The sequence below is a fragment of the Cupressus sempervirens genome, chromosome 10 (assembly GCF_028749045.1).
Source record: "Cupressus sempervirens isolate cs-2001-9-10 chromosome 10, ASM2874904v1, whole genome shotgun sequence".
Taxonomy (NCBI): Eukaryota; Viridiplantae; Streptophyta; class Pinopsida; order Cupressales; family Cupressaceae; genus Cupressus; species Cupressus sempervirens.
Window position 1 is genome coordinate 458,308,663 of NC_143127.1, and position 11,550 is coordinate 458,320,212.

Sequence of the window (11,550 nt, forward strand, 5' to 3'; positions counted from 1 at the left end):
TCATTTGCCACAACATTGCTAATCAACAACATGCGTGCTTAGACAATGGAAAATACTCAAGTTGTAGTCTCCCTATGTGTGCTCCCATGAAGCACTCAGTCATTTCTCATCCATAGGTTTCAATACCCTCATTAGATCATCCACGTTCAAGATAATAATTGTGAAAGACTATAATGCACAATAATTAATAAATATTGTACAGATTATGGAAAAACTTAATAAATTTATTGTGCTACTCTTTGTTTGAAGGAATTACATCTGGGGTTTATAGCAACTTTATAAGTTATCATCATACAAAGGACTTAAATTGGATTCTCCATGGCATGGATCACAAGGCACATTCCAATTAACCAAGAAGATTATGCCTACAATATTGTCATGTCCCATGAGAAAGAAGACAATGGAAATTGTGGGTAGAACAAGTAAATAGAAATCACCCTCAAAAAAGAAATCGTTGAGTTCCAAATGAAGTTTAAAGATCAATACAATTTAGCATTACCAAATGAACTTCAGGATAAAATCTCAAAAGAAAACAGTCAAACTAGACCTTGTGTATAGCAAGAAAAGAAAATTATATTAATGTCCACAAGGGACTAGAGATAGTAAAAGTTAAAAAAAAGTTGTAGGAAGATGAAAATAAAGCACCATGCCCCTAACACATAGAAGTTAAGGACGAATAGAGCCCCTATGTGCATTTGAAATTGAGGAATAATACTAGCTACAATGAACAAAGCTACCATGCCTAAGAGATTAGGCTAAGGAATGTGGTCGTAATGTGAAGCTACCCTTTGGTCTTGAGCTCAACTCATAAGTAGTAGATTCATATCATTTGACTGAGACCAGTAATGAAAATGAGATTAGGCTAAGGAATCTGAGTAGTAATTTGAAGCTACTCTTTGATCTAGGGACCTATGTCATCAAAATGGGGTCAAATAATGCTTGACTGAGGAATCTTGGTCCTAATGTTGTGCTACTACAAGTGGCACCTAGCTTATAAAAAAGAAGTTTCTAAAAATTACTTCAGTTGTATTTTGATGAAAATTAGATGATTTAACTAATAGGAAAAAATGACTAGAATGAAGTTTCAAATTTTTGAGGAATAAAGGTGCCAAATTCATGATCATGTAGTAGCACCATAAGCATCAATCAGAATTTGAACTTAGAGAATGTCCCAAGAACAAGAGAAGGACATCTTAACAGGTGGCTAACTAAAAGGCTTCAAAACAAGGCAAGGAATGATAACATGGCTAAGAAAGTGAATGAACCAACTAGTATTTCTAGTCTGAATGAACAAAGCCTTCAATCAACACAAATTCAAACAAATTATCAAATCCAATCCCAAAGTCGAATAACTGGAACACTACTTCCAAATGATACCTGCAAATTTAACCTCTGAGAACAAAAGAAGAAAAAAATGCACCAGAAAATATAATCCATGTTGAAAATGTTCAATGAAAGAAATGACCACTTTCAAAACACATCCACAAATTCAGAGGCATCAAACACCAACTTTAGGATGCAACCTCAAAATTTAAAACAATAAAACATAAAATTCAATCCCCTAAAAATTAGACACCACATTCAAATCTATTGCCCAAACTTTAAGAAATCCAATCCCCTTCTAAGATTTTTAACTAAACTTCTCATCCCTACCTCTGCATCAGGCATTTAAGTCTTGTCAATACAAATATAACATTAAGCATGAACATAAATTGCATGTGGAAAATTAGCAACCAATGCAAAATCACCGTCAAAGCTTTTTAAGCTTTTGAGGATAAATTTTGAGCCTTGGTTTGGATACTATTTAAAAGCTCTCCAAGTGGTTGATAGTAAAATCTCTTGAGCTACCCCTATTTTCCAAATTCCTCTTGAAACTTTTCCCTTGACGTTTTCCTCTCAACAGTGATATTGTTGGGAACATTACAACCACTTCCAAACAAATGAAATACAATAAATTAATAAAAACAAAGTAATTATAGTAATAACAAGTCAAGCTTTAACTGATATTTGGTTTATGATAAACCATTGAAACTAAAAACAATAACCATATGCAATTATTGCTTCATATCTGAACAAAATCACAAGTTACAAAATAGAGATAGTTCTGCACACTAAAGGCATAATTATCATCAAAGAAAAACTTCAAGAATTAAGAACAATAATCTCAAAAAAGAATTTTCAAATTAAAATCAGTGATAAGGGCACCATCACAATGACAAGCCAATCCTCAATTGGGAAGTGGTTTTATAATAAATAATTGGAGATATAAAAACCTTATTGTTTTCAACAATTGTCTTATATCAGGCCAAAACCAAAAAATGTTGAAAAGCAGAATTGTCTGAACTCTGAACTTTGAAGGTGTATTTATTATTGAAGTAATATGTTAAAACTTAAGACACATAAATCATTGATAAGTAGGAGATATTTTCCAAATCAAGTCAAATTTTGATATTGCTATCAAGATTCAATAGTGTAGTTTTTGAGTCAAACTCATTGAACCATGATTCATGCATAGTAGTTCACACAGACTCATTTCTCATGAGAATGAATGAACACTTTGCACTCATTGCATCGAGGGACTTTCTCAAAGGCTCAACCATTCCAGTACTACTCTAGCTCAAGAAGTCTTAACTATGGAGTTTCCTCCATGGTTTAAACCACTCTACTTGGAATCCCATTTGCAAAACCTACAAGTGTTGTGCCTTATGAACCATTCATTAGAAAGCCCCTTGAGCTCATCAATAGATAAGCCGAAGATATTTTCCACAGCAAGTAAAATTGTGATATTGCTATCACGATTCAACTATACTTTTTTTGAGTCAAACCCATTGACCCATGAATATAATATATGACCCAAGAAAGAGGGTGAAATTGTAAATGTAATGGATTATACATCCTTTCCTCCTACTACCAGATGACTAAAGGTGCTTGTGTGCTAATTGTACCCCCTTTTCTTGTAGTTATTTGCAATTTGTACCATCTGATCAGTATATAAATTTGTCTATAGTTTTCAGGTCTTATCCTCAAAAATTGACATATTTAATAAAGAACAAATAACTCTCGTAGTAAGAAGCAGAAAGTAATCTGCATGATACTTCAACATAACAACTCCCACTATACATTAATGACAAATAAAAATGCCAAATTTGTGTTTCTTCTATAGAGGAATATGTCATAGCCTACAACATAATTCAACATTTGTTACCTATTACTGCCAAGCAGTAACAATTGAAACAATTTACCAGCATCTTCATGGTAGCTTGAGATTGAAGTAGATATAATAACCTTAAAAAGGTACTAACATATAAACTATTTCACAACATCAATAAATCATATAGTATTAGTGAATAATTTAAGCCAAATGTTTAGAGGAGCATAAAGACATACTTTTCTGGCGAATACAATATATAAAATAACAAAAATTTAGTCAAAATCAAATTTGACAAAAGAATCCAAATAGGAAAGGTTCTCTGCAAAAAATAGACAAAACTGAACCAAAAGAACTTTCATTGTAACTTCAATCAGTCTGATAGGGACTAATTTATCCTCACATTATTGAATTTTTTTCATATCAAAAGAAGTAATATGCTGATCATTTCTTTGGTAGTACATATTTTGAGTTTTTTACAATTGGTAGTTTACTTGGAGTTAAATTTGTTTAGACCTCTCAACAAATTTTAATGTTTTAAATTTATCTAGACCTCTCAACAAATTTTAATGTCTAACTCCTTAGAAATCTTCTCCTACATTCTCTTCCTATTATTCCAAAGCTATGTCAAGTGGAGTTGAAGGAAAATGACCCAAATATGCTTCAAAAGGTGACTAATTTGTTGAGAATGACCTACTTTATAATAGAAATGTTAAATTTAGGGAAGTGACACACTTCAAGATTGAGGATGCTAATTCTTGTATCCTCTTATGAGTTGCATTGAGTTCATGTTTATCACCTATGCATGGTCATTTATCTGTGTGTGATAGGCAACACTCTTCTTGAGCCTTGTATCCTTGTGGACCAAAATTTCCCAACAAATTTGATGTCTCTACTTCAAACAAGAGACTTAGAAAGCCAAAAGTAGACCCTATGCATTAGAAAAGAACATCACTCAACATCTTTGTTTCTTGATAATCTTTCTTGCAAGGAGATGACATTCACATTTTGCTAAAATCTAACTACTGCCACAAAAAAATAATCCTACATTGTCCTAAGATACATACCTGGGTTCTCCTTTAGCTGCTCCATCCTAGGAAATCCTAGGAACAAATGTCTAGGAGAATTTGACATTAATTATAGAGGCATTGACAAAATTTTGAACTTTTTCTACAAGCCATAATTTTGTTCTTCTTGATTGTTCTAGTTTTGTCTAGGCCTTGTGCATTTGGTGACACCCAAGTAGTTCCTGAAAGAGATGGCTGATAAAAAATTTGGTCCCAAGGCTCCCATATTTAGCCAATAGCTTAGCATGCTCATTTTCCTCCACCAATTTTGCTTGTACATTTTCATCTTCTTGTATAAAGTGGGCATAGACAATGAGGATCAACCAACAAAATGTGCCTTATTGTATATAATTTTTTTGCTTTCTTCTCTATGCACCAATGTCCTACCATTAGATGTGTTATGAGCCATTTAACTCAAATAGAGATCATTATCACTCAACAATCTTATCATGTCTGAAAACATCTATTTTGCTTCATCTTCACTTGATAATGGAGATTGATATAACCCTATCATTGTTCTTTTAAATTTCTAGAAGCATTGACCACCTTTTCTTTGCATGCAATAAAACCTAGTAGGCTACCAAGTCTTGCAACTTTGATACCACTATAATATCCTCAAATGGGATACTGAAAATTATTTTTGAGCTAGATCAAGTCGGTCCCTACCTTTCATAATTGATAAAATCTTGCACAAAATATTTGTTCGATGATTGAAGAACTCTTTGTCATCTATGCATTAGTAGGAAAGTTTTTGATGTGGGTAGTGCAATATGGTGACACCTTGAAATAATGCAGTAGTGAACTGGCCATATCCTCACTTATAATTTAGGCATATCCATTTACCCTTCAATAAGTACCTTTTAAAGTAAGCAAAGTTTGGAATTTACTTGGTGCTTGGTGGCCCCTTCAACAAAATCTTTTCCTAGGAGCTTCATAATATACCTACATCACTTTGCTTTTTTGAAAAAAGAATACCTTCTTTAGCCTTGAAATAGTTATCTCTCTACATAAAGTGAACTGTCTCACAATGGAGTGAAGTAGTTGAGAGGGTTTCATGTCACAGTGAACACTACTATAGAGAGCCTTGAGAAAATGAGTATAGGAACTAACCCTATCTTGTAATAGAGTATAAATCATAGCAACAAAAAACCATTTAGAACAACTCTAGGCATCTTGGTGTATCATCAATCATCTTTATCATATGTGGTTGATGTCTCTTAAAAAATGCTATATGGCAAATTTAAAAATCATATCCAACATGACCAACCCTCCTCCACGATGCTCCTAATTTTCCAATTTGAATATTGCTAGTTTTCTAAACACAAGGCAACTACCATTCAATCACCTTTGATTACTGTATCATCCATATTAAAAGCAAAAATTAAAAAATGAAAATGGAATTATAGAATCCTACAATTTTGAGAAAATAGTAAATATGTACCTACAAATGGCTAGATTGTCACAAACAAGTAGGGAATATCATCAAATGTTCAAGATATTTTAAAATCTCAACTATTATCCTTATATTTGATTGCTGATCAATTTGGTGTTATTGATTCCATTCTAATAAGAGTTTGGCTATAATTTCACATCTACCATATCTCTCAAAACTATATAGTTTAAAAACAAGAACTATTCTACAGTATTGACATTGATGTAGGCTGAATATGTGCACCAACTAAAGAATAATGTTAATAGTAAAGAGTAGATCTATATGGAAAGTACTTTCAAGATTATAAAACAAGACAAGACAAGACATTTTAGGATAATAAAACAATAATGTCAAACACATCTGCTAAGGGAAATCAAACAAAAATAATTAATGATATGCACTAACACTATTAAATGATTATTATGCCTCAAATGATTGGAAGCATCATTGGTGTATACAATGGGAAGAGTTTCAACCAAGTTGAAATCAAGGTAATATTTGCTTTCTTCTTTATTCAAATGGATAGTATTTTGTCTCATTAGTCCTGCTCCTTGGATCACAAAAAAATAGTGAATAATAAGATTTTTTCTTGTGTTTTTTTATTTCAGCCTCAAATGATAGGACATTATCTGGTAGATTTTTCTATTTCATACAAGCCAGTGAAGCATGTAAGGCTTGGTATTGGTGCCACTCACTCCTCTAGGTTCATTCCTCTAAAATAGGCTACATCTATCTACTTTATGTAGAAGTGTAGAGAGGATGATTTAAATATTTTTGGTTTAGGTATGGATTAGCTATTGTGTATCTTAGCTTGTATGAGTAACTGTTTCTGATGAGAATGAGCGGTTTGAAGGGTTTTGTTTTCTTATGTGTATTGAGTGCATTCCATTGTTTGGGATTTCTTTGATCAGGCAAGTGTAGAGGCTTGCTATACTTGTCTAAACTATTGCTTTATGCAAAGAGACATTTCTAATTAACATTGTTGTCATTGTGAGTTTGGGTTCCTTTTTTCAATGAAATTTTATAATCGTATATTTTAATTTGAAATTTTATTATTTTGAGATTTCTCTTTTTATTGAAGATTGCAATTGATTCTACTTGTATAGCTATTAGGTGTTATGATATGATTTGTCTAAAAGGGTAAAAATTGTTTACTATTAAGGACTTAATATTAAGGACTTAATACTAGAATGTAAATGTTTGATTTTAGCTTTTTTGATTCTTAGGTGAGTTTGATCCTAGACCCTCCCACATCAAATGAGTTCAATTTTAATTATATTATGGTTATTAACTGAATACTACAAATTCATAGCTATCTTAGCTATAGGATTGACCTAACCTCCTAAACAAGTTTAGAGGGCTACTGCTAACACCATATGAACTAAAATGTTACTAATATGATAAAGTTCAAAGATAATTTGCTAAATCTAGCCATTCACTTCCAAGTAGTATCATCACAATCACCACCACACATGTTCACTTGCGCAATTGTGTAATATACCCAATTGTTATTTCTTTAGTTACATAGTGAAAAATATTCAAATATGCATAATGATTTTTGCGTGAGATCACTCTTAAGGAATTGTGCATTTTCATTCAACTCTAGAGCTAGTTTTTTGTCATTAGCTTGAGTGAACCAAAGCCCCATGCTCCAATAAGGAGTAGATACTGGAATCAAACTAAAAAACCAAGTCTGCAAAACACAAACATTTTTGTTAACTTGATTGTGACCTATTATTGAGATAATAATTTATAAATAAAGGAGGAAATGACAAACAATCTAACACTCTCGGTGCTTCCAACTATGGAAGCTCATTTTTATTGTTAGAGGATCATTTTTACTATCAGATTTAGATAATATCATTGGTTGATTGTCATAAAATAGTACTCCATATTTTAATGTATAGTTAGAGGTTATTGACTCTCCCATAACCAACACTCATAATTCCTCATCTTAGATATAACCAACCTTAATATTTATAGGAATACTACTGGTAGCTACTAAAATTCCTTGCAATTTTACCAATTTAGATAATTTTGATAGCAATTTTCCATAGGGATACATGATCCCTAAATCTCATCATTTCTAAGAGGAGGGGATCCTCAGAAGGCCAATATGCCAAGGAAATTCCATCTCCTCTCCTAGGATGTGTTCCTCAAAGAGGGGATATTTCTGAGGTGCCCTCCTCTAATGACAATATTTAGAAATAAATTAGCAATCAATATGATAATACAATTGCTTTTGCAAGTGTGTAATACTGTTGCATGGAGCTAGATATGATGAGGAACAACAGAGAGCAAAGAATACTTAGGAAAGACTAGTGGAATGCTCAAAATATAGACAAATGAATACTTAGTGCACAAACTTCTTTACATATAAGGTGCAAAAAAAAATCCAAATAGCTTGGAGTGTTCCATAGACCCATAGAGCTTTGAGTGCATGTACATCATCTTGTACAATGTTTTTGGTAGGAAATTTATATAATAGTAATACAAATTTATCATTTTTACTAACTATTATTATATATTTCAGATTATAATTTATTTATTTTATTATCATCATTACCATTATATATATAGTGTGTGCCACTATCGCAGTTTACATCTTTGATTTCCCTTCCAACCATGTCCTCATTGAGTGGAGCTCTGCTTGGCAGTTTACCCCTTCTTATAATTAATGGAGAAGTCATATTGATTTTTTTTTTTATAAACCCGTCTTGGAGAGATTTCATATTCAAATTTTCATGATATATCGTTGTAAACTTAGGATTGACTAAGTATATCAATGCATGCATGATTACCAAAATGTAATGTTTACAAAATGATCCTCTGATAGTAAAAATGAGCTTCCAAGATGTAATGTTTACAAATTTTTTAATAGTACAATATAATTATTTAAATTGAATTAAAAATGCCTTCAAAGAGGAAAACAAATATTTAACCATCGGCTTATCAAGCAAGTACAACAAAAGTACAACTACTGTAAAGTGTAAATAGCTAGCAACATGTGAAATAATTCTAAAGATTTTTTATCTAGATCATCAAAAAACATAATGATAAGAGTAAATCCAAGGGAAAACTTATTGCAATTGTGGCTATTTGGCTATGATCTCCCCACTTGGCCAAAAATGTCAAAATAATTGCCTGCACCAAACACATTCAAACTGTAGCTGTTGCAAAAGGCAAACCAGTAGAACCCATGAAAGCACATAAACATTGCTAATGATCTCATGAGCCAATAAAACTTATAAACTACATATGTAGAAATTATACAATATTTGAAAAAGGTTGGATTGCAGAGATGATGCTAAGTTACAAAAAATGTGGAGTATATAAATCACATCAACAGAAACTAAGATAAAAAATGTTTTAAATAATCCAAAGTGCTATGGCAACTTAATTTCTTAGAAAATCTATTAAAAATGATCCTCTAACCAATTGATATCAAGAGTTCATAGTCTAGTAAAGAGAGAGAAAACACTAACATACCTCCTGCATCTCATTTTTTTGTGAATTCTTTGAGTCTAACCTCCAGGCAATATAAAGTAAACTCAAGCCAAAAAAATCATATAAAACTGCAAAGAGACATCACTTGTTAACAATCATAATATAATGCCATATATTAGCTAGTCAACCATGACCACCACATACAAAGGAATAAAGTCTCCATATATCATAGGACACAAATTTTGCTAGACAGAGTCTTCTACATTCTGAGAAAGAATGTGAATCCAACAATTATCCTTCTTAATTTGTTTAAGATCATAAATAAGTCAAAAAGTGTAGTCACAAAAGCATTTTGACCAATTTCTAACTCTAGTTTCATTTCTAACATTTGATGGACAATGTTTCCTTTATGATTATATTTGTGATCCTCTAACACCCACTGCATTCAAACGACAAATGATGAATACCACATGACATAGGTTTCTTAAGTTTTCTGAAGGAAATATCAAATAAGTAAGGAACATAGAGTATGCAATCAAACAAATAATAGAGAACTAAGTATCATAGATCTCTGGATGTGGTGAGGTTGTAATTCAGAGCACTAAGAAATTTTGATATGATAAAATATTAAAAAAGCTCTATGCAAAAAGAAAGTCAAATAGTATCTCATCAGAATAGTATGTACACTTCCCTACCTATAGCAACACTTTTTGTGTGCTTCCTTGAGATCAAATTTGGAACTATTTGCCCTAATCTAGTTGATAGCACCTTCACTCACAACATCATACAAATTAAATCAATTCTGTATTTTCTCATGCCCAACCCCATATGAATGAGACAAAGATGTCTTTACCAAAATCACTTCCATTAAGAACACTGTATTCCAAAACTGAAGCCAAAAATATACAATGCTAGAGTAACTGTCTTACTTATAGTCATAACAATAAGTGCACTAAGAGCACTAGACAAGACAATGGACTTTGGATGACACATTGCCATGAGTGCAGCAATAATGAAAGTCTCATCTCTAATCTTGTAGGGAAAAAAACATTTAATCAGCATACTAGAAGTCTTAAAAGTCATACTGCAAGAAGCAATTATGGTGCAATGATCCCAGTGAATTCAATTTAAAAGCAAAATGTTCAAAAATAGAATACTACCTCACTAACAATGATCATAGAAAAACTTGAAAAAAAACCATCAAGAACACCCAGTCCAGGGGATTCTAAAGCACCGTTAATTATATCTAGCTTCTCCATAATTGAGCCATTTTGCATAAAGTCTATATCCAACTACAAAGTATCCATCACAAATCACATTCAAAGGAAAGAGCAAAACAATGGTTTTAGTATATCATCAACTAATATATGAAGGTAAGAGCCTTGAGGGAACCTGCTTGTAGTCTATTTCATGCCCCCTTGGCATAGTAAATCTATCATCCTTCTTAAGGTTAGTGACTAGGAAAGAAGTAAGGAATTAGGACATATTTATTATGAATCAATGACTGTTCCTTAATTTGATTTAAAAGCATAGTGACATACAATTACTCATTGGGAATTGGAATTTTCTACTAGGGAATGTCACAAAATGTCATTCCAAAGCGATCAAAAGCTTTTTTGTATCTGAGTTTCAATACATTCTATGCCTTTGCTCATGCAAGAGGCAGTAATAGAAAGAACATAAGAAAAATGGGAAACACAATTTCCTTATAGAAAGGTCTTCAATTGATTTGAAATGGAATTGAAGATTTATAGAGAGACCATCAACCACACAAAAACCCTAGAAAACTCTATAATTGATGTAAAGGAAGAAGGCCCAGTCAAGTTTCAACAACTCTAAACAAATATTAGCATACTGTAGATCACCATTTACCATACCCTCTGTGAATTGTGAGGTTCAATCATGAGAAGGTGGTAATGGCTACCTTTGGCACAATATAATGCAGAGGAGGAATCCTCTTACAACCACCTCAATTCTATAAATGCCTCCTAGTCAATCCATTTCAAAATTCGAGCAATATGTGAAGATCAAAAAATTAGATACATCAATCAGACTGGTGGCAAAAAATAAGGTAGAAGCCTTCTTTGGAGATACCATAGATTTAAGACTAAACAAATGTCTTCAAGGCTAATGTTATTAAAATGCTTGACACCATCAGAATAACTCTCAAGGAGCACTTACATCAACCACTCGCATGTGCAAGTTTAACACAGATGTTTTGTCAATGTTTTGTTGATCAAAAAACAATGCCATGGTAACTGATTTTGGTCTCCCTTATGTTAAAGTGTAGCTTCAGTAAAAGTGAAGCACACATTATATTAAGTATATGAAAACTTGTGACTACTACATTCATATATATATATATATATATTCTCATTTTTATGTACTCTAGAATAATTCTTATATACTTATATTAATCATTATATAATATACAATGTACATTATTGCTCATTGTG

At 32.1% G+C, this 11,550-nt stretch overlaps 1 protein-coding gene across 1 annotated transcript; it reads right to left on the reverse strand.

Annotated features, from left to right (window-relative positions):
• Positions 1-1,326: 1,326 nt before the first annotated feature.
• LOC149534677 (GDT1-like protein 4) lies at positions 1,327-11,347 on the reverse strand. Its single transcript, XM_089806060.1, has 6 exons — positions 11,276-11,347; positions 10,255-10,386; positions 10,024-10,126; positions 9,790-9,867; positions 9,137-9,222; positions 1,327-1,392 (listed from the first exon to the last, which is right to left on the reverse strand). Exons 1-6 carry the CDS (start codon positions 11,345-11,347, stop codon positions 1,327-1,329), a joined length of 537 nt encoding a protein of 178 aa, XP_089662186.1.
• Between the last annotated feature and the right edge of the window lie 203 nt (positions 11,348-11,550).

Excerpts from the sequence above, each read along its gene's own strand:
- LOC149534677 (XM_089806060.1), bottom strand. The coding sequence starts at position 11,347 with ATGGCATTGTTTTTTGATCAACAAAACATTGACAAAACATCTGTGTTA. Across the intron at positions 10,127-10,254 it reads CTATGATCATTGTTAGTGAG|ATTAGAGATGAGACTTTCAT; the intron begins GTAGTATTCTAT and ends TTTCCCTACAAG. Across the intron at positions 9,223-9,789 it reads CACAAAAAGTGTTGCTATAG|TTTTATATGATTTTTTTGGC; the intron begins GTAGGGAAGTGT and ends GTCTCTTTGCAG.